This window comes from Rattus rattus, chromosome 6 (assembly GCF_011064425.1).
Source record: "Rattus rattus isolate New Zealand chromosome 6, Rrattus_CSIRO_v1, whole genome shotgun sequence".
Taxonomy (NCBI): Eukaryota; Metazoa; Chordata; class Mammalia; order Rodentia; family Muridae; genus Rattus; species Rattus rattus.
The window spans coordinates 74,251,240-74,278,935 of NC_046159.1; the positions used below are offsets into that span (position 1 = coordinate 74,251,240).

The 27,696-nt window shown below is 45.0% G+C and overlaps 1 protein-coding gene across 2 annotated transcripts in view; it reads right to left on the bottom strand.

Annotated features, from left to right (window-relative positions):
* The window catches only part of Smyd1 (SET and MYND domain containing 1), a 48,577-nt gene extending 21,964 nt beyond the window's left edge, over positions 1–26,613 (bottom strand). Inside the window, exons 1-5 of one of the 2 annotated variants that reach the window (XM_032906339.1) lie at positions 26,428–26,613; positions 7,390–7,566; positions 5,523–5,736; positions 3,756–3,886; positions 1,813–1,851 (exon numbers count right to left, since the gene is read on the bottom strand). In XM_032906339.1, coding sequence (XP_032762230.1) covers positions 1,813–1,851; positions 3,756–3,886; positions 5,523–5,736; positions 7,390–7,566; positions 26,428–26,564 — 698 coding nt within the window. In that variant the 5' untranslated portion in view covers positions 26,565–26,613. The remainder of the gene's footprint in view (positions 1–1,812; positions 1,852–3,755; positions 3,887–5,522; positions 5,737–7,389; positions 7,567–26,427) is intronic. The other variant, XM_032906340.1, reaches the window with a different exon arrangement.
* Between the last annotated feature and the right edge of the window lie 1,083 nt (positions 26,614–27,696).

A 27,696-nucleotide genomic window follows, 5' to 3' on the forward strand; every position in this document is an offset into this window, starting at 1 on the left:
TACCTTAAACTCCACCTTATTCAAAATTAATATTTGAAAATTTCAAGTATTGTTTTTATAAATATATATTATAAACATATATATATTCTCACTGTTCAGTATAATTTGGGCAAAACAAAATATTTAGTTTTTAAATTAAATTTTGACTCCATTTACTCTAGCTAGAGATATCCAAAAATTTGGGTTAACTCTTCTTATCTGAATTATACTAAGGACATCGGTTCCTAATAACAACAACATTGGTGATGGTTTATACCTTAGGCACTGATGTTTATTGATTTAATTAATATCCAAAATGTCCTAAAGTACAAATAGCCATCATTAAGAATTAATTAAACAATATTTTTATTAAAAAAAAGGAAACAATACTACAGTGGCTCATTTGAAAGTCCCATTTCTAAAACTGTAAATGTAAGGTGATTCATAGAGAACAAATAACTGTAAATACAGGGGAGTTAAATAGTCAGTCTCATTAAAATATGTGAATTTTGGTTACTTTAAAAATGTTTTTCTCATATGTTACCTTCACCTCATTAAACCAAGTTCTGTCCTTGATTACTTAATTTTAGATCTTGTCTTCCTAGGTCACATGTACGTGTTATGTCAGACACAGTGTTAAAAAAAAAATTCAGACTCAGATCATGATGGAAAATAGGCTTGATTTGATCCAGAAGTTTCTTTCTTAGTGGACTTTACGGCTATTCCTCTGTGTTGATGACTGCTGTCCTGCCTACTACTCAACTTATATCAGTCCTAGGAACAAACCTTCCTAGCTATGAGGGACCTGATGATATTTAATGAAGAATATGTTGCCCACACATGTACAAAATGTGATCTTGGCTGTGAACAAAAATTCCTGAAAAAAAGGTGTGTCTGCAGAGATTGACCGACTGGCTAGCATTTCGGTCTGTAGGGGGGTTTGAATGTTGCCATTCCAGAGGCTAGTTACTTTATCCTAGGCTGGTTCTAGCCCTCCAAACCAGCCATCCCTTGCCCACTTCTATGTCAGAACTAACCAGAATTGATTAATTTAGCAGACTACTAGTTTTCACCAACCCACTACTAGTCTTCATCAGATGACATCTTGAGCCTGTTGAAAAGCCACCCCCCCATCTTGTTGTACCTGTCTAGCTCACGTGCCTATCAATGTATTTTAAACTTGCCTTGATTTATGATTTTCTTTGTTCTGCGAAATCATATAAAAAATAAAATAAAAACAAAATCTTCATAAAACCACTACCATGCTGGAACGTGGAATTTACAACACCCTAAATCTATGTTCCTGGGCCATGGTCACTCAAAATGGCTCCAAAATACTCTCTTGTTTCTTTAAACACAAAAAGTGCAAAGTAAGGTGCCACCTAAGCCACATGTTCATAATTTTAATTGGTAAAAAGTACACAATGGATACATGTTTACCAAAAGATATTACCAAAAATAGCTCTGGGTACAATTAGCTTGGGTGAGAAGCTGGGTCTACAGATGAGCACACGGTTCTTTGTTAGATTAGTAATAAGCATTCTTACTTCATGGCAGGCCGAGTATAAGGAGCCAGTGTACATTGGGCTGAAATGGCTGGAATGGAAGGGAAGGAGACAACAAACAAAGTAAAACAAAGGCAAGTGGCAGGCAGGCGAGGAGGAAGTCGTGGACTCAAGGGCAGGAAAAATGGCCATTCGGTGAAGCCAAGACGCTGAAGTGCGGGGCATGTCACATGACAGCAGGCAAGGAGTCGGGAAAGGCGGGTCAGGAAGCCAGGCAAGTGAGGGAGATGGGTCAGACAGACATGGATGTGTGAGAAGACTGACCCACCTCATCTGCGTGTGAAACATGGATTTCACTGCCTCATGACTGAAAGACAAAACAAAAGCCCACAGGGAAATCAATACCACTGCAGCCCGAAGAGAGCACAACCTTCTGGGCTCATGCAATCAGGGCATCGACACTCTCAACCAACTTCATCCCTTCTAGCTGGGCTTCCGTGCCTGGATGCTGCCTGGGACAGTGAAAACACACTGGAACAGGGTTACAAAATGGAGTCACAGAGAGATTCACTGCTGAACAACTGATGTCCTCTCCCAGGTCCTCAGTGTCCATTTAGAATACAACAGTGAGATTGTTGCAAGAGAACGCGATTGAGAAGAGATTGCTAGAAATGTGGGGATGATTTTACAGTCCCAGGGACAAGCGTGATGCATAAATAAACATGGCGTCTTTGATGGCTCTCCTGCAGAGAGTTCTAAACTGCATGTGTAGAGCTTACTTATTGTTGTGGTTAAAATCGGGCCACTAATACCATGTCCAGGGTTGTTTCCCATGTAGTAGGCAGATAGGCAGTGACTAATGACCTCCTCTCTTGCACAAAAGCCGACAGATCCAGGGAACACATGGCCACTCACAATTAGTAGATGCAAAGAAGCTACAACAGACACCAGAGATGCCCTGAAGCATGGGTCCTAGGTTCAGAGTCCCCATAGGGGCCCTGGGTCACCAGCACTTACAGAAGGGCATCTAGAAATTGTGTATGGCTAAATGTGATTACTCAGTCAACCAGGCTAACACTGGGTAACACACCTGTAAAATGATGCCATGAGGTCTAGGTCAATTGTCCCTAGAGGCTTAGACACAGGGATACAACATGCTAGAAGATATTATTCTCAGGGCCCAAAAGAAGTTCTTCTGATCCTTGTCATCTTTCTCAACTGCTCTAGATGCTGGGGTCAGAAACAGAAAGGAAGAAAGAACTCATAGTCTTGGCTATATTGCCACTTCAACATGCTTCTCAGCTGAGATCCAGAAACCACTGTCTCTGGCTCCAAGGAAGTTTTAAGGAGAACGCTGCTGGCTGATGGCTTACAGTTGGCTCTCAACTGTCATGAGGGACCTTCGTTATGAATAAAGACAATGCACATCCTTCAGGCTTCATCCCCCAGATCATTCCAACCCAAGCCTTGCACCATCAGGCCCCAGGCTGTTTATTGATCCCCTTCCTTTTGTGCCCCACTCCCAAGATCCAAGTGTTTGCCCACATGTCTTTGATCTGTGCCTTCCTGGGGACAAAGGGCTGAACCCTGAGGACTGCGTCACCCAGGTTCCTTTGCTCTTTGACCTCTGGGTGAGGTTGGCCAAGCGGAAGAGAACAAGGTTGGAGTTGCTAGCCCATAATTCCAGCAGTGGCTAACTTCTATGCAGGTGCAATTGCATGACACAGCTCAGTCAAAGAGCCTTAGCATGGCTCAGACAGCCACTGGCCGCAGCAAGAGCGTTCTCTGCTTGGCCTGCTAAGTCTAGGAAGGATTTGTGTACCCAGCTCTGGACACCTTACCAGTCCTTGCCTGATCCTTCCCAAACCCTGCCCACACCTGTAAATTGTCCTTTCATTAAATTCTGTGTGAGTAAATTCCTTTGAATGAACTTCCTATTTTCTTATAGAACCTTAGCTAGTGTAGGCTACTGCCGAGTCCTTTTTTGATGCTTTTGTCTCTAGGTAAATAATCCCAGAGTTCAAGTTTTAGAACAGTAGTTAATGATTTATCTAACACGTCTAGGCAGACTTAAAGATTCAGAAATGGACAAGGTAGAATTCTTCAACATCCACCTCGGTCCCTTCCTCTGCTCACAGTCTGGAGTGAGACTCTGAGTTGCTGAACATTGGCAGACCATGGTGGTTCAAGCTTATGAGTTTGACTTTGGTTGAAATCAAGTGGAAAACCACCCAACCCCCATTGCACAAGTTCCGAGAAAGAAGCACTCACTTGCCATTGTTGAATATGACAGTGCAGTTTGGCCAGCAGTCATGGTTCACCAGGCCCAGGTTGGGGAAGATGCCCACGCCCACTGCCTGTAGCCCTCTCTGGTCACTGAGTGTGAAACCATTGCAGTTGATCTACCCAGAGGACAAGAGAAAAGATTCAGTCAACAGACACAGATCCAGCACACAATAACACCCTAGATGTTGAAAGAATCTGGGAAAGGGACAGGTAGGGAGGCAGGGCAGGATGCTAACACAAAGAGGGGGGACAACAGGGGTGAAAAGAGAATTAGAATATATATACATACATATATACATACATACACATGTGTAATTGACAAATAGCAAAACTGATCAATTTTTTAAAGAGAGAGTCCATTTTCATCCTGAAGACTTGTTTTCTGTGTGACTCCAAGTGGCACATGAGATGTGTGCCATGGAGGGAGTCCCACGTTTAGCAAAGCCCTACCACTTTGAAACTTTCAGTCCTTCTAGCCTAAGAAGACCAAAGATGCTGGTTCCTATTGCCATATGTGGGTCTCGGGAGTCATTTTCAGTATTCATCTTGGCTTACCTCTCCATATTCTGGTGTGTTTGTGTGTGTGTGTGTGTGTGTGTGTGTGTGTGTGTGTGTGTGTGTGTGTGTGTGTGTGTGGTCTGTGGTGTGGGGGGGCGTGTGTGTGGTGTGAATGGTGTATGTGTGTTTATGTGTGTGATTTGAGTGGTGTGTGTGTGTGGTGTGTGATGTGAGTGGTGTGTGTGTGTATGGTGTGTGTGAGGGGTGTGTGTGTGGTGTGAATGGTGTGTGTGTGTGTGTGTGATTTGGTGGTGTGTGTGTGTGTGTGTGTGTGATTTGGTGGTGTGTGTGTGTGGGTGTGTGGTGTGTGTGGTGGTGTATGTATGGTGTGGTGGTATATGTGTGTGTATGTGTGGTGTGTGGTGTGTGTGGTGTGCATGTGGTATGGTGTGTGTGTGTATATATATGTGTGTATGTGTGTGCATGTGGTGTATGTGGTATGTGTGTGGGGGTGATATGAGTGTGTGTGTGTATGTGTGTGTATGTATGTGGTGTGAGTGTGGTGTGTGGTGTGAGTGTAATGTGTGGTGTGAGTGTGTGGTGTATTTGTGTAGTATGTGTATGTGTATGTGTATGTGTGTGTGTCCAAAGCAAATAAAAGCAAATACTCTTGAGCTAGGAGAGGTGACACACACCTCTGTCCCAGCACACGGGAAGTAGATATAGTTGGTTTGGGAATTCAAGGCCAGCGTGGGCTACATAGCAAGACACCCCCATAAATACATACATAAATAAATACATAAATAGGAAAAAATGAAGAGAGAAAATATGGTAGGATAAACTGGCATCATTTTACGTTTCTGTCTGTTCCAGACTTTTGGCCTTCTCTCCTGAATCTGTCCCAACTGCTTCTGGAAGCTTCTTAGGTGAATACCACCCAGAGTCACCATGGCCTCTCTACTATGAGAAGTCACACTGGAAGAGTCTAGGTTTGCTTTAATGGGCTCATTTAGGAGTCTGACTCTGGGCTCAGAACCAGAAGGTGCAGTAAGCATTCCTGCTATACCTGGGAAGCAAGAGAACATCCTTCTGTCTCTGGCTGCTTGGGCTAGATGCCATTCCATTGTCATGGAAACAGAAAACATCATCCAGGGAAGTTGGGACTTCCTTCCAATCCCAAAGGGGAAGAGGTAGGAGGGAGGAGACAGACACAGAAGACGGAGCAGGGATGTTGGAGGGGATGAAAGGCCATACCACGCCAAAGATGTGTGAGATGTACTGCATGCTGAACTGCTGGCTCTGTGGTGGCCAGTACTGCAAGAATGTGTCCACGTCTACTCGTAGTTCCTTCTGCTCCTCCTCCCCAAAGTGCTCCACATGGTTCTGTAAGTCATCCACTGACACCAGGCAGCCCTCTGTGAGCCCAGTGCCCTCTCTCTCCACCCGCCACATGATGCGGGCTGCCAGCCTGGGAAGAGAGAGGAGGGCAGCATTAGTAAGGTCTAGACACACTCGTCATTCATTCACTCAGCAAGCACCAGTGCCTGCTGCACACAGGCATAGGGTCAGAGACAGACCTCTATTAAGATGCTTCCTGCAGTATGGAAAATTTCAGTGAACAAGGTCATTTTAAATAGTGTTATGCAGAAAATAAAATAGAGTGGCATGAGAGAGGTTGGGGAAGGGAGGCCAAGGTCGTCAGGGCGGTGAGAACCAGGACGTACATCTGGGCAGGAACTGGAGGACAAAGGCTCTGATTGGGGATGGTGAAGGAACAGCAGACCTGGAGCCCCAGGGCAAGAGAGCCCAGGTGACCACAGCATAGAGGACAAGGAGTGGAGACAGAAGGTAGTTGGACAGACAGACAGGAGCCAAATCACATAGAGTCTGGGACACAGAGACAAGATTTATGTCTTGGGCTTAAGGAAAGAACGCAAAATAGGATAAGAGGGGATCCTAATGACCTTTGACTCTGAAACTGAGGGGCATACTACACCCCATGGGCTTCCTTGTTAACTGTTAGGTGGTGCATTGCCACAAAATGAGTTCTATGTCCCAGAGACCCTTGGTGTCACACCTGACGCCCAGGAATTGGTGATCCAGGCAGACCTGCTTCTGCAGGGAGAGATTTCTCCTCTTGGCACAGCCTGGATCTTACTTCTTTCTGTTCATGTCAGAATTATTCTTAGAAATGTGCCCTTCTAGGTTCTCCAGGTACCTGGGAACAAAAGGTCTCCACACAGAGCCCATGGCAACTAGGGGGAAGATATGGTTTAGGATAAGGTGTGGGAAAGATCAGTGGCTTCTAAATTCTGGGGATATGGTCCCAAGAAAAGAGGGGGCAATGGATGACAGATTTCAAGTCATTAACACATCAGTCAGTGGGAGATGTGCAGAGGAAAGACGTTAGGAGATGAATTTATTGTGGGTCTTGAAAACTGTGACTCCAGTAGATAGAGGACAAGGAGACTGTGGAGGCTAACGGAGCCCGAGCCTGTGGATTCCTAATGAGCCCAGAAGATGAGGACTCCATTCTTGACTGCCATACCCTGTAAACACTTTCGATTATCACTGTCCTCACCCACTGTGCTTCCAAGGCAGTCTGGCTTCCTACAGGCCTGCCCACATCCAAGCACCAACACCTTCTAGAAAAGCTACCAACATTTGAGAGCCCTCTAGGCCCCAAGGCTCCTAGCAAGGGCCCCACATAGAAGTCTGCATCCTCAGTGCCACATGCATGTGCCTGGACAGCAAGAAGAACCATTGTAAAGTGAGCTCAATGACTTAGAAAATCTCTTATAAGAGACACAAGCTGTTAACTGCAGCATATCTTGTCACTTTTACTCTTGTTCCCCAGAGAACACAGAAACCCTATTTTTTTCACAATGTGGGCTTTATTGAGGAGCTCTGTGGGGTCCTATGGGCCTCTCTAGCAGCTACAATTTGGAATCTGTGGTATAGACACCCAGTGTCCCTCGCAGGCCTAAAGGAGTGAGCGGAATAAAGGACCTGAGACATTGGCTCTCAGCCTGGCATCCTGAGGCCTGGGAATGCTGGCACCTCTGCCATCCTAGCCTGACCTTTGAAAATCCCAAGTCCCGTCATGGGAGCCAGCTCTGACCTGATATTTTCGTTGGGCACCTTCCCATATCTCTTGATGGCAGAGCACTCGTTCTTGTGGTTCAGCCAGGCATCCTTCTGGCACGTGCGGTCGCAGTAATGGGCGAACTTGCACTGCCCGCAGCGATGGAGCCTCTCCTGCCTCTTGAAGCAGGTGTGGCACACGAAGTTAACGAGGCTGAAAATGCAGAGGGAGAAATGAAGACAAGAGGAAGTCCTGGGGAGAGATAGATGGCTCAGCGGTGGGGATCAAATATAGCTCTTGCAGAAGAGCCAAGTTCGGTCCCAGCATTTATGTCAGTGGCCCACGACCACTGAAACACCAGCTGCAGAGGATTGACACCTCTGGCGTAAGAGGCCACCCACTCTCGTGCGCACACACATACGCATAATTAAAAGAAGGGATGCCTTTGCCCATATTTTGTTGCAAATAACACATTATCACAAAATAGGTAAGCCAGAAAGAGACACAGAGACACGCGCGCGCGCGCGCGCGCGCGCGCGCGCGAGAGAGAGAGAGAGAGAGAGAGAGAGAGAGAGAGAGAGAGAGAGAGAGAGAGAGAGAGATCTAGCCTGGCTGGGCGGCACACCTGCAATCCCAGCACTCAGAAGGCAAAGGTGAACGGTGGTGGTGGAGAGTTTGAAGCCAGCCTTAACAACAAAAGGGATAAAGAAGACAAATTTACTTTAGTTCGCAGTTGAAAGTGCCTGCTAAAGAATTAATCCCACCCAGAAGAGGCCTTTAGAATGAGACCTTAAATTTGAAAAGTGAGAGTCTAAAGTTGAGAACGACCAAGACCACATTCTGAGTCAGGACTGGGCCCCAGCTCCCATCTGCAGGAATGGACCCTTTCCGTGTGGTTTGGGTGCAGTTTAAATGTGTCCCCGTGGTTAAACGCATGAGTCGTAATTCCCGCTCAGAAGTGTTAAGAGAGTGGAAAGAATTAAACTGTGTGTTTTGAGGTGGAGCCTTCGGGAGGTAAGGTTAATCAGGACAGCAGAGTGGAGCTACTCCCTCATGTATTCGTTTGTAGCTTAGAGGTACAAGCTCAGCATAAGCAAGATCCTGGGTTCAATCCCAATAATAATGATAATGATAATAATAAATATTAATAATATTAATAATAACCCAAGTGGAGATGCAGAGATGGTTCAGTGAGTAAAGGTGTTTGTTGCTAAACCTGACCTGAGTTCAATCTTCAGGACTCACACGGTGGAAGAAAAGAGCTACAAACTCCTCTGACCTGCACATTTGTGACACACATGGGCACATTCGCACGCACGTGTGCTCAAGCGATTGTGCACAAAATGTAACTTTAACTCAATTTAAACTGCTACCCCAAACAATCTGTTTTAAGAGGAGAAAGGCTTACAAGGACAGGTTTTAACTCATGGTTTTGGAGCGGTTGTCCGTGGTCAGTTGGCCCCATACTTTTAGGCCTGCGTCAAGATAGTGCCATGGCAGGAGTGCAGGGCAGAGGAAGCCAGCCACTTCCTGTCAGTTGGGACAAAAATAGAAAAAGAGCCGTGTCCAGGATCCTGATATCCCCTCACCAGCACACTTCCCAGTGAGTCTTCCATCAAGCCCCACCTCCTAAAGAATCCACTACTCCTCCCACCAGTACCACAGGCTGGAACCAAGCCTCCAATACATGGGCTTTTGGGGGGACAATCGAGATCTAAACTGTAGAATTCCGCTGTGCCCCAAAGGCTCATGTCCATCTCATGAAGCATCCAATCTACCTCCCTATAGATTCTGACAGATGTTTTATTAACACGGCCAGCATACCTCACTGCCAGAGGTTGTTCAGGACACTCGGTTATTTAGCTGGAAGTGTAGGGGTCACATTAATTCTAGCTGCTTTCAGTGTAGCATTCCAAATGGTCAAGGCCATTTTGAACTGTCCGGTCCTCTTTGATACTGGTATAAAAGATGCATCCTGAGTGTGGAGTCATCCGAAAGGCCTGACTTAGTTTGGGAAGGAAGAGGAATGAGTGTCCATCTCTGGCTCAGAAACACAAATCTAAGTCAGGAAGGAACAGGAGTGAGCAGCAAAGGATCTGAAGAGGGCGGTAGGGGGGTGGGGGTTAGATGTAGGCTCAGCCATGCTGGATGTCTGTCAGTTATTACTCTGCATCTGTCACATCTGTCACATTTTCACATCTGTCAGTTATTACTCTGTCTGTTCAGGGGCATCCTGTGACTGCTCTAATAGCTTTACTTATTTCCAAATGGATATTCTAGAACGCTTTAATAGAGTCTTTTTTTCACTCACACATGTATATTCTATATCTCATGCATTAAATTTTGTACCTACTTTTATACTAAACAAAAATTTTACAAAACACAATTCCCATCCATGTCTGTGCCTCAAGTGTTAAATACTGGAGGCTATGGGGTTACAGCTCAATCATAGTACGCATGCTTTCACCTTTTCCTTCAATAAATCTAATGGTTGGCGAGACGGCTCCGCTGGTGAAGGCGCTTGCTACTCAGCCTGATGATCTCAGTCCCACCCTTGTTTCCCACACAGTAAACGGAGAGAACCCACTCTGCCTTCCTCCCCCACCCCATCCCCGACCTCCATACGTCTGGCACGTGAGACCTTGTCAAAAGCAAAACCAAACCAAACCTGGACTGGCCCCCTGGAAAGTGTTCTACAGCTCCATTTCTCATTGTTACAATGGCTGCTTGTTCCTTATCTATTTAAAATACTATCAAATATAGTGTCGCATGACTGGTGTTGTGCTCTGTGACCAGAGTCAGCTTGAACAGCTAAGAAACTTCAGAAAGGACTCTAGCGGATGCATGTAGCTGAGGCCACATCGTGCTAGGGGATGACACACATGTGAGGGTCTGTCAAACCAACTTCTGGGAAGAATAATTTTTCTAGGATAAGTAACCTGTAAAGGTGATCATGCAAAGTTCCGTTAACAACAATCACTTGGGACATGTGCCATCACTGGTTAGGAGGCAGGATATATTATCGTTGGCATTATGTAGAATCACTTGCATGTAGTGATTTAAAAAAGGTTGACCAGCAGAAGGCTGCCCACCACCACACATCACCCTTGGGTGGACACCAATATAAATGAGCAAGTATGAGGAGAGAGAGAGAGAGAGAGAGAGAGAGAGAGAGAGAGAGAGAGAGCAACACAGTTTATAAAGAAAGAGAACTGGAGCTTTGATGAAGGTGAGGAACAGCCTGGTGTGAGTAGCCTGCACTGCCATCTGAAGCCATGGTAATGTCCAGGCTATGCTGCCACAAGAGCTATGTCTGGGTCCATGACCCCTGCAGCAGGAGTCTGTGTCTGTGTCCACAGGCCATGCTATCACCATAGGTTACAAGGATGTCTGTATCTGGACTGCCACATTAATGTCCAAGGGCTGGGCCCCTCTTTCGGGCACTGATGGAGAGCTGGTCTCAGTGGGCTTGGCGTCAAAAAGCTGGCAGGCTGACCAACTCAGCTACCATCCAGGACCAGATCCAGGACCTTGAGCTGGCCCACCCCAACATCTACCCCACCTGTGAACTGCTGGAGCACATGGGGGGACCAGTCCTGCAGAGCCAAAGCTGCAGGGTCTCCATGACACAGGGCAACAAGAGGAATGCTGGTGAGAATCCAGGATTGAAAGTATATCAGATGCCAGAGAACTCGAGCCAGACCAATGACTCACCGCAATGAACATTTGCAAGAAAATCTGTTTGGGCAAAAGGATGTACTATGGGACACACTGTGACACACTGCAGCTTCCACGGGGAGGTTTTGTTTTGTTTTGTTTTGTTTTGATGGAAGGGGGTTCCAAGGGTAAAGGGTGAACATGGAAGGATTAGGAGATAAGGGGGATTGGGGTCTATGATGTGAAATTTACAAAGAATCAATAAAAAGTTTAATTTTTTAAAAAAAGATTTATTTACTTATTTGGTATACAGTGTTCTGCATACACATATGCCTGCACACCAGAAAAGGTCACCAGATCCCATTATAGATGGTTGTGAGCCACTGTATGGTTGCTAGGAATTGAAATTGATGCCTCTGAAGAGCAGCCTGGGCTCTTAACCTCTGAGCCATCTCTTCAGCCCTAAGCAAATGTTTAGTTAAAATTAAAAATGGTTGACTTTGAGTTAGTTTTATTATTTTTGTTATGTTGTTTTGCTTTGCTTTTTAAGAGATTGTGTGTTTGTGTGTGCCTCTGTGGGGCTGTGTGCACTAGAATTCGATACCATGCATGACATCAGATCAGCTGGAGCAGAAGTTGCAGGCAGTTGTGAGGCATGTGATATGGGTGCTAGGAACTGAGCTTGGGTCTTCAGCAAAAGCAGCACACACTCTTAACCGCTGCGCCATCTTTCCACCTCATGCTTTGTTTTTGACAGGGTCTCATGTAGCCCAGGCTAGTCCCCCAACTCACTATATAGATGACTTCAAATTTCTGATCCTCCTGTTTCAGCTGCTAAGTGCTTTTTACTTCTGTGCTAAAGTCCCTTTGTTGCCTGTACCAAGGGTAAACCAGATGTCCAGCCTCACCTTGTACTTCTCTGGTCCATACAGCCTGTGGCTGACTGGGACAAGGTTTCCCAGACTGACACAGAAGGAAGGAATGTGCCTTCGCTGGTACCTGCCTTTGGTGCCTCTGAACTGACTTGATACTCTTTAAATAGAGGACAGTTAAAAATGATCTGCTTGCCGTGAACTGTAACTATGTTATATTTCTAGAAATAAATTTCAGCCGCATGGCCCAATGTCTTCAGAGTCACTTTGACCAGGAGAAAGCCGTGTGAATATCCGTGAGGTTCCTACAGTAAAGGTTCACCTATGGCTGAGTAACAAGGGAACACCAATGATCACTTACTAAGCCTTGAATCGAAATCACTCCCAGCTCAAGACTATTTCCTCATTGTGCTGGTTAGTTTTAACTGTCAACCTGACTCAACATAGAGTCACCTGAGAAGTGAGTCTCGGTGAGGAATTGACTAGATCAGGGTGGCCTGTGTGGATGACTGTGGAGGACATCTTGATTATTAATTGATGTGAGGAGACCTAACCACTGGAGGTGATGCTGGTCCTTAGGCAGGTGGGGTCCTGAACAGTAAAAAGAGGAGGCATCTCTCTGGGGGCGAGGGTGTGTTTTCTCTCTCTCTGTCTCTCTCTCTCTGTCTCTCTCTCTCTCTGTCTCTCTCTCTCTGTCTCTCTCTCTCTCTGTGTGTGTGTGTGTGTGTGTGTGTGTGTGTGTGTGTGCTTCTCTCTCTTAGACTGTGTTGTGATGGAATTCCTGCCTTGTTCTTCCTGAGATGATGGTTCTGTAACCTTGACTTCTTAAGCCAGATAAACCCTTCTTCCCTTCTGTTGCTTTTGTCACAGCAACAGAAATGAAACCAGGACACCAACCATTTTATCTCACAAGCTTCTCTGCAAAAATCACTTCACCATAAGAAAAATTTCATAAAAACAAATGTCAATTTGGAATGATTTTTTTTCTCATTGTGAACTCAAATGGGAACCGCCAAATATCCCCTCTGAACTCAAAATATGGCTTAAATTCTATTCCACAATTTTTCTTGGGCTTAGAGACACATATGTAGATAAAAGGAGGAACTGGAAAGATGGAGCAGTGGTTAAGAGTGTGTGCTCTTGCAGACAATCTGAGTTCAGTTCCCAGTACCCACCTTGAGCGAGTCACAACCACCTGTCACTCCAACTGCAGGGAACCTAACCTAACACCCTCGTCTGGCCTCCACGGGCACCTGTGTACCCAAGACATAGAGAGAGGGGGAGAGAGAGAGAGAGAGAGAGAGAGAGAGAGAGAGAGAGAGAGAGAGAGGCTGGGAGTGTTAAAATAAAATATAAAACAAATCAGTGAGCGCTACAAGCTCCTTTCTGACTTGGGTCTCCTTGGGAGAGCAGCCTTGTTTTTATTGCCACCCTGCCTCAGTTGGGACCTGGAACTGGTACACAGGATGGTGTAGAACAGTACTTCTCATCTTTCATGGACTCACATACATCCTCAGAGATCTTGTTCAAAACTCAGAATCTAAATCCAGATCTGGCTGGAGCTCAGGACTTCACATTTCTTATTCCTGAAGACACTTGGCAAGAAGGTAGAGAGGAAAATAGACAAACAAATACTCAATCCTGTCCCTTCTGGTTAGGGCATGCTGAGAATGCTAAGTACAGAGGTAGGGGAAGTTAAGACAGACAGAAAGACAGACAGAGGAATGCAAGGAAAGGAAGGAAGAAGGAAGGAAGGAAGGAAGGAGGAAGGAAGGAAGGAAGGAAGGAAGGAAGGAAGGAAGGAAGGAAGGAAGGAAGACACAGTCCTTCAGTCCCCATCTTTCTGTTGCTGGTGGGAATGTGGCAGGTCGTATCTGGAGTTAGGTTAAGCTGGACTCCACTCCTGACTTCAGTATCTACTGCCTGTATCACCTGAGCAAGCTCTTACTTTTCTTAGCCTGTGCTTCCAGGTGTGAAAATGCAAATAGAAACAACTATGTCTTCACAGTTTGTATATCTATAACTATTGCTTTCTCTTATTGAAAAAATATTTTACAATATATTCTGGTCACACATTTCCCCTCTCCCACCTCCTCCCTTCTCTCTGCCCACCCAACTCCATGTCCTTTCTCCTTCTCGTTAACAAACAAAACACCAAACAAACCAAGAAATTCACAACATAATAATAAGTATTATTATTACTATTAATACCCACAAAAACACAAAATCAGAATTTTAAAATTAGACAAACTGGAATTGGCAAGATGGCTTCTCAACTCAGAGCACTTGCTGCAGAGAACCCAGGTTCAGTTCCCAGCATTCACGTGATGGTTTACAAACATCTGTAACTCCAGGTCCATGGAATCCAATGCCCTCTCTGACCAATGGTTTACCAGCCATTCACATCATGAATTTCACATACAGGTAAAATACACATACACATAAAATAAAATATACATTTCCAAATTAAGCAAACTAAATGGTAGTGCCTTGTAATCCCAGCACTTAGGAGAATGAGGCAGAAAGATGAAAGTGAATTTGAGGTCAGTTTGGACTACATAGTGAACTCCAGGACATTATAGGCAAAAGAAGAACACTTTGTCTCAAAAAACAAAATGAATGGTAGCTGAGTTAGCACAGTTCTTGCCTAGCTTGAAGAAAATCCACATAAACTGGGCATGGAGGTACATGTGTATATTCCCAGAAAAGGAGGTCAAGACCAGCTTGGGATATCAGAGACTGTTTCAGAAAACGAGCAAGTAAATCTGTGTCCTGGGGTTAAGTAAATGTGTGACCTATTACTGGGTCGGGGCCCCCACACTACATACCCTGGGTGTGCGAATGTCCCTCTTAGACTTGAATATGTGGATATTTAGTCCTCGTTTGGAGTTGTTTGGAAAGAACTAGGAGGTGTGGCCTTGTTGAAAGAAGTATGTCGCTGGAGGTAACTTCAAGGTTTCAGAAGCCCATGCCATTACCAGTTAGCTCTCTGGTCCCCGGTAATCTCAGGATTTGAGTCCTCGGCTACTGCTCCAGCACCACTCCTGGCAGCCTAATGCCATGCCATGATGGCTGTGGACTCTCACCCTCTGACACTTCAAGCCGGAACAATCACTATACTCTATGAGTTGCATTAGTCACGGTGTCTTACAATAGCGATAGAAAAGACCTTGACTTGAAACAAACAGAAAACTCCAAAACTCAATCACATACACATACACAAATTAGTCAATAAGAAAGTTATAAAGATGTTCCAGGACTGGAGATGTGGCTCAGCAGCTAAAGGTACCTGCTTTTCTTCCAGGGAACCCCAGGTTAGTCCCCAGCACACACATCAGAAAACTCATAACCACTTGTTACTCCAGTTTTAAGGGATCCAACATCTAATCTGGTCTCCGTCCCACACAAGTAACAATCTCTCTCTCTCTCTCTCTCTCTCTCTCTCTCTCTCTCTCTCTCTCTCTCTCTCTAATAAAAACAATATAAGAAGCTGAAGAGATATAGCTCAATGATTAAGAGTACTTTCTGGTCTTCTAGAAAATGTGTTTCCTGGCACCCACATCAGGCAGCTGCCTGCAACTCCACGTGGCATACATATACATAGGATGAATAGATAGATAGATAGATAGATAGATAGATAGATAGATAGATAGATAGATAGATAGATAGATTAGATGATTGATAAATAACAGATATAGATAGATGATATATACATAGAAAAATTAGATTTGATAGCCAATAAATAGATGACTGATGGATAGAGATAGATTATACAAAAATTAGATTAGATAGGTAGACAGATGATGATAATGATGATGAAGATAGATAGAAAGATGGACAGGTAGATATAGCTAGACAGACAGATATTCTAGTTTTCCCATTGTCAAGGTGACCCAGAGTTAACTGGAGTAACAGGAGTAACAAGTGTAAAGCAGGTGCCATGACATTCTGCTCTGGCACGAGCTCCAAGGACATACGCCTGCCCTGCCCATCCAATGTCTCATGGCACAGTCGAGCCAGGGAACTCGAGTTCTCTCTCCTCCAGCACCCATGGGAAAGGCAGCCATGGAAAAGGAAGTGAGCTGGGTGGGGAGAACTGCTGTTTGGGAACGAGGACAGTTCCCTGACAGAAATACCACACCACCACCATACCCGTTACTTCCCCCAGTGATTGAGAGAATCCAAAAGGCACCAGGTGCCCAAATTCCTGTTGGATTCCAGAAGAAAGGGTGCTTACTCCAGACAGGTAACCCTTAGCAAGTCTTGTGCCTTCTCCGTCTCCCACTTCCTGTTCACATAAGGTAGTCATTCCCATTTTCACCAAACTTCACAATTCTCAGAGTGATGTTTCTAGCCTTTCTTCTTAGCTTTTTGTACATTTATTTTATGTGTACGGATGTTTTGCCTGCATGTGGACTATGCAGGCACAGAATCCCTGGAACTGGAGTTACAGACTATTGTGAGCCACTGTGTAGGTGCCAGGAATTGAACCCAGGACCTCTGGAAGAGCAGCAATGCTCTTAACCACTGAGCCACCTCTCCAGCACTATTACTCTCCTTCTAATCTGCTCTTTAAAGTGCCAGTGACCACTGTCCTCACAGGGCCATTGGTCTCCTAAGACTCTGCTCCCAGCCACTGCTACCAGAATACATGGACAAAACCTCTTTGCCAGAGTCCCGGAACACTCTCTGCCCTGAAGGAAAGTCTACAGTCACTCCTCACTCTGCAGCCCTGCTCTGGGTTCTGTCATCTGTCAGATTCAAGAGTACCAGAACGGCAGCTGTGTGACAGCTCCTTATATGGGAATAACAAGCCATAACAGATAAACGCAGAGACAAGGTCTGTGTATGGTGAATGAAGCCCTGCAAAAACACTATGGATCCAATAAGGTTGAGCCAATGCTTTTGAGTCTCCAATTTGCTTAAAAACTCAGCCTGGAGGCTACGGATACAGCTCAACTGGTAGAATGTTTATCTAGCATGCAGGAAGTCCAGTCCAAAAGAGTAAGAGCCCGCCACCATTGCGTGGGGAAAGCGTGGCTTCAGGCAGGCATGGGGACTAGAGTAGCAGCTGAGAGCTCACATTTTGAACCACAAGTGAACTCCAAGTGGAGCAAGTCTTTAAGCTCTCAAAACCTGCCTTCAGTAACAGGGTTTCCTCCAGCAAGGCCATGCTTCCTAAGCCTCCCCAAACACCAAAAACAACTGGGGACCAAGTAAATGTCTAAAAATATGGGAGACATCTCATTCGAATCATCATGGGGTGTTTCAAAGATGAACAACACGAGACTTTGCTTCCCATAGACCCTGGCTGAGCTGGCACACGAACACTTATGAAGATGCAGACGAATTGCAGTAAAAGTCCAAGAAGGGAGACTTTACTCCCACCAGGTTGGGGGAGGCGAGGCATCCAGAAACTCAATCCACCGGACAGGAAAGAGGCATTGTTCTAACCCTCTAATGGTGGCCTGAGTTCATACTCAGAAGGTCAAGGTCTTCTGAGAAGAGGCTCGAATGGAAGCCAAAGGCTTGAGGACAGGTGGCAGGCAGACACGAGTAAGAACGTGAGCTCACAGGATGCCCCCTTCTGGGAAATGATGTCAGGGAGATAACCAGGATGGCTGCTCTGAGTAAGTGCATCTCCGTCCTGTAAGCCAAAGGCATTTGCAGAAGGAACAATGAAATCAGAGTAGGTGAGCTCCTTTTGCTGCCTGGAGCAGTCATCCAGAGATCTGTGTCATCCTTGAGGCATTTCTGGTCCCAGGTTTGTACTGACTAGTATGTACCTAGGTGCAAATTAGGCAGTACAACTTCCTTGTTCAAGTTTAAGGACAGTCTGTCTGCCTTGCTTTGTTAGCCTTGTCCTGTTTGTTGAAACGGTCTCCTTGTGAAAACCCACGTTGGTCTCAAACGTGTGATCTTCCTGCCTTCAAATCTCAGATACTGGAGTAATAGGCAGGTGTTACCATGCCCAGCCATGCATGCGTATGGATACGTGTGTGTGTGTGTGTGTGTGTGTGTGTGTGTGTGTGTGTGTGTCATATATAAGTCATAAGTCACTGTTGAGGCTTGGTCTTTTGCTATGACTATAATGCTAACTACTGGCCCCCAAGGCCTGGTTGCCCACAGGGACAAGAGAATCTGCACATACAATGTGACCTTGTTCCTATTTAGATTAAATAGTTAATTTAAAACTATTGGTTAAAAACCATGGGCAGGGGTTGGGGATTTAGCTCAGTGGTAGAGCGCTTGCCTAGGAAGCGCAAGGCCTGGGTTGGTCCCCAGCTCGAAAAAAAAAAAGAACCAAAAAAAAAAAAAAACAAAACAAAAACAAAAAAAAAAACAAAAACATGGGCAGGAGATAGGCAGGGTTTTGGTTCCCAGGCTTCAGGTCTAAGGAGAGACTATGAGGAGAGGAGAGGAGAGGAGAGGAGAGGAGGGGAGGGAGAGGAGGGAGGAGGGAGAGGAGGAGGAGGGGAGGAGGAGGAGGGAGGGGAGGGGAGGGGAGGGAGGGAGGAGGAGGGAGGAGGGAGGGAGGGAGGAGGAGGGAGGGAGGAGGGGGAAGAAGGTAGAAAGAAGAGATTACCATGGGGTATCTTCTCTTATAAGCAATCTTATAAACACGGTCATGAGGGCTGGCCAATTGGCCCAGACAGAAGAAGGCAGGTCATATTGTGGAATTAATATCAGGGAAGTCAAGAATAACACTAAATCAGCCCAGCATTAGTGCTGATTAAAGCTTATTGTGAATATAAAGGCTGTGGGTCTTCTATCTGGTACCTGAATGATCAAAGGTGGGGTAAAAAAACAAACAAACAAAAAAACCTGTTTGAGACTAAGTATCAATTACACCAGGCAGTCGAGTTATCACCCAGAGTCTTCCTCTGTCTCTCCCCACCTTACTTTCTGAGACAGGGTTTCTCACTGAACCTGAAACTCACTGCTTCATGGGTTCTGGGGATTTGAACTCAGATCCTCATAACATATGTAGCAAGCATTTACCCACTGAGCCACCTTCCCAGCCCTATTTTTAACATACTTTTTATTAAAACACTAACTTCCACAAGCCAGAAGAGTGACATTAAGCAGGTAAGTGGCAGTCCAGAAAAACTCATTGACTCATGGGGGTTCCCATACAGCTAGTAAAGATGAGGTCAGCAGCAGCAGCTGCAGAAGAGACAGCCCAGAACGACTGCCTGAGAGTCGGGATGCTTTCTCATGCGACACACAAAGAACTACTGGAACTAATGTCTCCGCCCAGTCTGAGCTACATAGCAAAACCCAGACTCAAAATATTAACACAAGGGGTTGGGGATTTAGCTCAGTGGTAGAGCGCTTGCCTAGGAAGCTCAGGCCCTGGGTTAGGTCCCCAAAAAAAAAAAAGAACCAAAAAAAAAAAAAAAAAAAAAAATTAACACATAGACAAACAGTGGCACGCATATGCAACCCCAGCATTTGGAGTTAGAGGCACAAAGATCAGACACTCAAGGTCATCTTCCACAGCACAGAGCTCAAGGCTAGCCCAAGCACTCAAAGACTTGTCCCCAAAAGCCGGTAATGAAATAAAATGTCAATTATTTTCAAAGTTCTTAGTTTCATTATTATTCTATACAATGTTGCAAAATAGCTCACAACAGTTTGAGCGGCCTGTCAGCATATCTTGTCTCTATACCCAAGAAAGGCTAAATAAAAGGCATAGTTCTAAATGTATTACAGCTTATTCTCAAGTTTAAACATTGAGGAGAGAAGCTTGAATAATTTCACAAACATTTATTTTCATTTTCAGAACTAATTGCTCAAGAATTTCTCTAATCCTGTTATTAAATTATTTCCATTTATAATATCGCTTGTCCACCACCACCCACTCACCAGCTGTTATCAGATTAAAAGTCACGTGTGCGCTACTGCAAATGGCAGGGCTAATCCTGTCTCCCTGACAGGCTCACACAGAATACATTGACTAAAAGCCCAGATGTCTCCAGGGGTCTAAGAACACTCATAATTGGTTTGATTTTCAAAAACACCCTGACTGACACTGATTTCTTTAAAAGTATTCAACTGTTTCTCATGTTCCCCTTTTATCGTTTTACCTCCACCCAGAAATATGCACAACCCTGGGTACTTTCAGTTCCCAGCCAGAGTCACTTGGGAAATTGTCATGTTTTTCTTTTAAAAATCTAGGAGGGGACTGGGGAATGGGTCAGTGGTATAGCATTTGCCTAGCATATGCAGACATTGCCTAGCACAGGAGAGAAAGGGAATTAAAAAGAAAAATCCAATAACAGTCCTTGCTTCTTAATACATTTCTGTGATGAATTGTATTAACCTAGAATGTTTACATAATAGACTATGGCTGTAGAGGCCTGGAAAAGGTCTCTGAAAATGTCCACGTCCCAGAACCCGGTAGTGTGTCAAAAGAGACTTTGTAGATGTAAGTAGAAAGAGAAACTTATGAAAGAGCTCATAAGGTCAAAACATTTGCGACTCTTGCAGAGGGTCTGGGTTCAATTCCCAGCACCTACATAATGACTGTAACTCCAGTTCAAGGGAATCCAACACCCTCTTCTGACCTCCATGGGCATCAGGCACGCACATAGTGCACAAGCACACATGGAAGCCAAACACTTATGCATGTAAAATAATAGATGAAGAAAGAAATATGTGAGCCATCTTCCTATCGAGGGGTATCCTCTAAAAGCTGGAAAGGGGGATCCAGAATCATCACCCCGTTTTAGACTCCTAACTCCAGAAAGTATAGAGAATCTGTGTTGTCTTAAGATTACCTGGGTTAGGGTAGTTTGTTATAGCAAAAAAATATGATATATTGATTTATTACTGTAAGGACTATCACCTTTTTAAATCACACGTATATTCCTGCTTTTAAAAAGTCTTTATGTAATATAATGTGTGTGTGTGTGTGTGTGTGTGTGTGTATGTGTTCAAATGTGAGTGTGGGTACACAAGTGTCAGGCAGTCCATGGAGCTCAGAGGACAGCCTCAGACCCATGAGCTTCTCCTGAGATCCATGAGCTTCTCCTGAGGACTCTGCTTGCTTCTACCTCACATCTCTATGGAAAGGAGCTAGGATTGCAGACATGCGGCCACATCTGGTTTTAGAACTCTGAACTCAGTTCCTCAGGCTCACGTCACTAGTGACCCACTAAGCTGCCCGCCGCCAACCACTGCACAACCCTGCTTCTTACCTGCTTTACAGACCTAACAGTTCTCTGGCTCCAAAATCAGCTTTTGATTTTTCTAAAGTTAATAGTAGATACCCTTTTCTGCACATATTAGTCAGAGCATCTAGGATCCATCTCCAGAACTGCCCTTTCTTTTACTGACACTAAACAATAATAATTGCACGGACATGAACAAGAAGAATTAAGTGGACCGTGCTCAGAGTTTGCTTGTTTGGGAAGTGTGGAGACCCAGGCGTGCCCTGTGACTACGACCTGGGAAAGGTTACTGTCTCTTTAGGTCTCAGGTTTCCTATCTGTCAGAGAGAAATAAATAACCTCAATGGGTTTCTACTACTATATTGAGAAAAAGCAACAAAAGCTATTGACTTTCTCTGCGGAAATAAAAATCAAATATGCACATCTGCACAGACATTGATCTTCCGCTTACAGATATTTCCCTAGCTTAGGATCCATGGCGATCCCAGAGGCTAACTAACTCTAAAGTCAAGCTATCTGACAGACACTGATTTATTATTATTTTAATAGTATTATTACTACTACTATTACTGTTATTATTACATTACTGTTGCGGGGGAAATAATTGAGAGATTGAGAGGTTGAGGGGATGGCTCAGCAGTCGGGCACTTACTGTCCTTGCGTTCCAGTATCCGTGTCAGTCAGCTTACAACCATCGGTAACTCCATTCCCGGGAAATCTGAAGCTCTCATCTGGCCTCCTGGGCAAATACACTCATGTTCACACATGCACACCCATACACACAGGCACGCACACGTGCATGCACACAAAGTTGAGCTAGGAGTGAAGCACTTAGGAAGCCAAGGCAGAAGGACAATGTGGGCTACATAGTGAAACCTTATCTCAGAAAAAGAAAGAAGAACTGAAAATTTGGGGTTCTTAGCACTGCCAATAGTCAGCATCACTGTATATTTCTAGCGTTTGATACTAAATTAAAATAATAATCAGAATAAGCTCCATTTTATTACATAACATCCCCTCTCCTGCTGCACTTTAGCCCACTGCAACCCACAGAATTTCAAAGTGTAAGCTCTTTTGGGTCATGTGATTCAGTTCGCTTCCATGTACAGCATCCCCATGAGTCCTCCTCAGCAGACAGGGAAGGGCCTGGAAGAAAGCTCTTTTCATCTCTACACAGCACTTCAGGACCCTCCAACCCAAAACAATGCAAATTCGGTGTCCGGCATTTAAAAGAATCTAGGTGTTCCCAGAAGATACTTTGGAGTCTGACATCTTTTAGTAGTGTTAAATACTTTTATAAGCTAAAATGTTTAATAAGCAAAGTGAAAAATCAGTGACAACTTTGAAAGCAAATTATAAGCTGTGTGTGGGAGCATATGCCTGTCATCCCTAACACTTGACAAGTAGTCACGAGAACCAAGAGTTCAAGGCCACCCTCAGCTATAAGGTAAGTTTGAGGCCAGCCTGCACTATAGGAACTCTTAAATAGACAAAGAAAATTATAAAACCTATTCAGTGTGATAAGCACAGAAGCACAGATGGGAATATGTTCCGTGGTGAGCTATTCCCTCCTGTGGTGAGTGTGATGCTTATGGTAATGACGTGATAGTAATGATGGCGATGGTGGTGATGGTGATTGTGATGATGCTGATGGTGGTAGTGATGACAGACAACCAAAGAGAGAGACAGGGGGGAGAGAGAGAGAGAGAGAGAGAGAGAGAGAGAGAGAGAGAGAGAGAGAGATCTCCTCCTTGCCAAAGCCCAAGTCACTATTCAGAATAAACCAATTAATCTTCTCATTCGACTTGATACCAAATTAGGTTAATTTGCTGAACATGAAAAATTAACAAAAGCAATGGCAAAAGGAACTAAATAAAAATAAGATAAAAATAAGGAATCATAGGGCTGGGGAGATGGGTCAGCCAGTAAAGTGTTTCATCAGAAGAAAGAGGACCTTAGTGTACATGTCAAGAACCCATAGAAATGAATCCCAGCACTGGGGAGGCAGAGACAGGAGGGTCACTGGGGTTCCCTAGAAATCAGTCTAGCTGAGTAGGTGAGTTCCATGTACATTGAAAATCCTGTCTTAAAATAGTAGACAGAGGGGCTGGAGAGATGACTCAACAGTTAAGGGCCCTGGCTGCTCTTCCAGAGGATGCAGTCTCAGCTCTCAGCACCCACATGACAGCTCACAACTGTCTAACTCCGGGATCCTCTGCCCTCGCACAGACACACATGCAGACAAAACACCAGTGCACAGAAAAGGTAAAATAAAAAAATCACATAGAATTGAGGAAGACTCCCAACTAAAGCCTCTGGACTCCAGGTCACACAAATGTGTGCACACTCCACACATGCATAGACATAAGCACAAGACATAAAAATTAAACAAACAAGAAAGACGATTAAAACTTAGGTATCACTGTCAAAAGGAACACAATCAGAGCTGCCAAAGTGCTTGCCCAACAGAGTATGAAGACTTGAGTTCGAATCCCAGGCCCCACATGAAGTTAGATGCTACTGCACACACCTGTAAATTTAGCATCTCCTAGGAGATGAAGAGGGGAGAGTCCTCAGATGCTCCTACGCCACTCAACCTGACAACAAAAGGCCTTGGTGACTCCTTAATCCCAGAACTCTGGGAGGTAGAGGAAAGCTGATCTGTGAGTCCAAGGTCAGCCTGGTTTACACAGTGAGTTTCAGGATAGCCAGGGCTACACAGAGAAAACCTGTCTTTGACCACCACCAACAACAACACTACCACCATCACCACCAGCTACAATGAACCCTGACTCAGACAAGGTAGAAGGTGAGGATCAAACCCTGAGGTTGTCAGCTGAGCTCCCCACACCAGCGATGGTACACCCTGTATACACTCACTCACACAGGACACGCGCACAGACTCAAAGGTAAACAGAGAAGATGTTCAAATTATTAAACGGGGGGGGGGTCTTCTAGTAAAAGCTCTGCTGTGTAGTAAAATGAATAAAATGAGCCAGAAGGAAGGCCCAGCATGGTAAGAATAAAAATTCTCTACAGAGAGCCAGGCGTGGGAGTGCACACCTTTAACCAGAGTTAAGTAGGGATAGGCAGAGTTGTGAGCTCAAAGACAGCCAGGCTCCATTGAGTGGCTGGTTTTAGAAAAGAAGAGAACATTTTACTGGAAACCTCTCTCCTAAACTCCAGAGTCTTGAGACAGTATCTGGCTAGACTGGCTCTGGAGACGTCAAGGTACACGAAAGGTGGTAGAAGAAGAACCTGCCATCTGGGTGTGGCTGTGTTTTTATATTTTTTTTTCTTTTTTTTGGAGCTGGGGACCGAACCCAGGGCCTTGCACTTGCTAGGCAAGCGCTCTACCACTGAGCTAAATCCCCAACCCCGTGTTTTTATATTTTTAACTTTAAATATGACTCCACAGCTGCAGGCAGCACATGTGCGCATGCGCACAAACACCACAGACCGCTCTGAAATGATTGGTGTCACTTGAGTTGCTGATTGCTCCTTGGATGGTAAGGAGGCTCTGGTTGACTGCCTTTTTCCTGAAGGTCTCTCTAGGTGTAGTCTGCAGGGAGGAGAATTTTTTTTTTCTTTTTCTTTTTTTCGGAGCTGAGGACCGAACCCAGGGCCTCGCACTTGCTAGGCAAGCGCTCTACCACTGAGCTAAATCCCAACCCCAGGAGGAGAATTTAAATGTTGTCCCTGTTATCTCTGAAAAGCGGCGCCCACCCCCACGACAGCTGGTCCTGCAGATACTCACCCCGCAGCTTGTCAGAGGCTGTCTTAATTAAAGCCACACGGACGCCAGACAGGCCACTCCAACTGTGGCTCAGAAAATACTGTCATTCCAACATAACCGCTACATAGAGGGGTGGAGTGGGGGCAGTTAAATGAGGACTAAGTACTATTCTAAATTTTTGATAGTTCCACGTAGACAAAGTTGTAAGGACATGAGAACAGACCTCTAAAAGCTGAAAATAGCAAGCCCTCTTCTAGTCGCATGTGTACTTGTGGACTCAGGAGCACATTCCAGGAAAGTTTGATTTTATGAGAAATAGAAGCCCATCAAATGCCTCTTAATTGGAAAATAAGTAATATGTACAAATATTTATAGAGTAGAATGTTTAATGTAAAAATTGATATCCCATGCAGTTTATGAATAAATATGGAAAGCCCTATGCATAGTTAAAACAAATTGATCTCTGAGGATTTATAAGATATGTCAGGACAGGCAAAATGGCTGAGCAGGTAAAGGTGTCTGCCCCCAAGGCTGAGGCTCTGAGTTCAGTCCTAGGACCCATAAGAAGGAGGGAGAGAATTGACTCCAGAAAGTTGTTTGTTCTCTAACCTCCACATGTCCACAATGGCATGTGCAAACCTACATACAGGTATACACACACACACACACACACACACACACACACACACACACACACACACACAAACACACACACACACACTCAATGTAGTAAAAACAAATGAAGTAACTATAGATAGACTCATCATCCTCACGAGGATAGAATCAGATGTTTAAGGAAAAACAGCAAACTAGCCTGACCCCTGAAGCATGACATCATTTCTATAAAACCAACAATGACAAACTGTGGCTATCCAGTGTGCCTAGTGCAAATCAATGTGTAAAATAATACAAGAATGTTCTGGGAAATTTTGGTTTAAAATAAAGCACAAGTTACCACTAAGGTAGACATTGGGCAAGACTCTAATATTTGGAATACTAGAGTAAATGAATTTATTCCTTACTTATAGTTAGAACTAATTTCTTAAATGTTCACACATGCTTTATATTCTAATGAGCTTGTTCAGGCGTTTAGTCTCATGTGCATATCCAAAGGAACTAACAAGAGGTTTCTTTGTAAGAAAACCTTTCCTACCGCACCATGCCCACCCACCCACAGCCAGTGTGGCCTCTGTCAAGTTCTCTGTGATTAGAAAAGTGTCTAAAGGCCCTGCCCAACTTTGCCACTGTGATTGTATTAGAGACAACGGATCCTCACAGAAGAGAAATGCCAGTGGATAGCTATCAGAAGTGCAATTTGAAGGGCCAGCAAGATGGTTCAGTTGGCAAAGGTGCTGTCTATCCAATGAGGCTGACTACCTGAGTTCAGTCCCCGGGGCCTGCAGGGAGGAAGGAGAGAGCTGACTCCTGAAAGCTATGGTCTGGCCTCTCCACATGCACTGGGGCAAGTGTATGTTCCACACAGGGCACGCGAGCACGCGCGCGCACACACACACACACACACACACACACAATAATTTTTAAATTAAAAATTAAGCAGCCCACGAACTTCATTCCTTTCCCTGATGATTTTGGGAGCCAGAACTCGAGAGAACTTGCCTCCTGCTTGCCATACCTGTCAAAAACCACTGCAGAATAAGCCCTCTCAGCAAAGATGACATCCGCAGCCCAGAACTCCTTCGTGGCCTTCAGTCCTCTGCCTTTGCCCTCGGAAGTGAAGACCTCCACATTCTCCATGCTGCCTACTGTCATCTCAGAGTCTGTCAGGCCCCCAGGGTGGTTCGCTCACACTGAGCCAAGCCTCTTGTCCCAGCAGATATTTAGCGCCTTCACCGTCCCAAAGAGCAAGACTATAAATGGACTGGCCACCTCCCCTCCCCAACTCCTCTCCAGAACTGGTCTCTCACCTCCCCCTCCACCACTGTGTCTGCAGGGAGAGGCAAATGAACAGCGGCCTTACAAAGGTCTCCTTCATCTCCCAGAAAACACACCAAGACAGAAAAATGACCACAGGCTAGTGTGGTCCTGACATGGAGCCTGTCAGGGTTTGAAAACCCATTAAAGATATTCCCTACAAGTGTTATGTTCTGAACTGCAGTCATATTCAGCTTGAGTTGAAATCAAGAGCACTTGGTCAGTAGGATATTTTTAGCCTCCAGGTGCCTCTGACAATCAAAAGGAGACAACTGGAGTGGACAGAGAAAAGAGGCGAAGTAATAATGGCTGCTCTGGGACCCTTCAGCTGTCAGACACAGACATTCTCAAGTGAGATGGGCCCCTTGCCCCATCCCCACTCCAGTGTCTCCCCATGGCAAGAACTAAATAGCAGAAGCTAAAATGAGCCTTTTAGCATATACATAGCAGAACTCTTTGAACTTAAAGGGCATCCTTTCTCTCCAGTGTCACCTGTGTCTCTCACAGCAGCCCACCCCATGGCAAGGAAGTCAGAGGTTCTCAGCATCACTGATGATGCAAGAGAGCTGGATACAGAGAAAGCAGGCTTTGAAAATAACAGCATCCATCTCCAAGACCTTTCTACCAAACTCCCTCAAGCATGTGTCTGCTGCCAGGAAAGTATCGACTTGCCCTGTCCTTACTCTCACCCAGGAGGGATGACATTAGAGGCATGGTTCTAAAATTCTGGGGAACTTAGCACCACTCCTTGGCCAGCTGGCTGAACTCACCAAGGTTGAGGAAGGGCCCTTGCAGGTTCTGCAATGTGGCTTAGCTTCTCTGCAGTATTTTTAGTTTCTGGAGTGTAATGGTTTGAGTGGGACCCTCACAGTTCAAGTGTCAGAAAACATAATTGAATGTTGGGGGGAATAAAAGGAGGTGCACATGACTACTCTCAAAGTGTGGAGGAGATTTTATTGCAGGTGTAAGG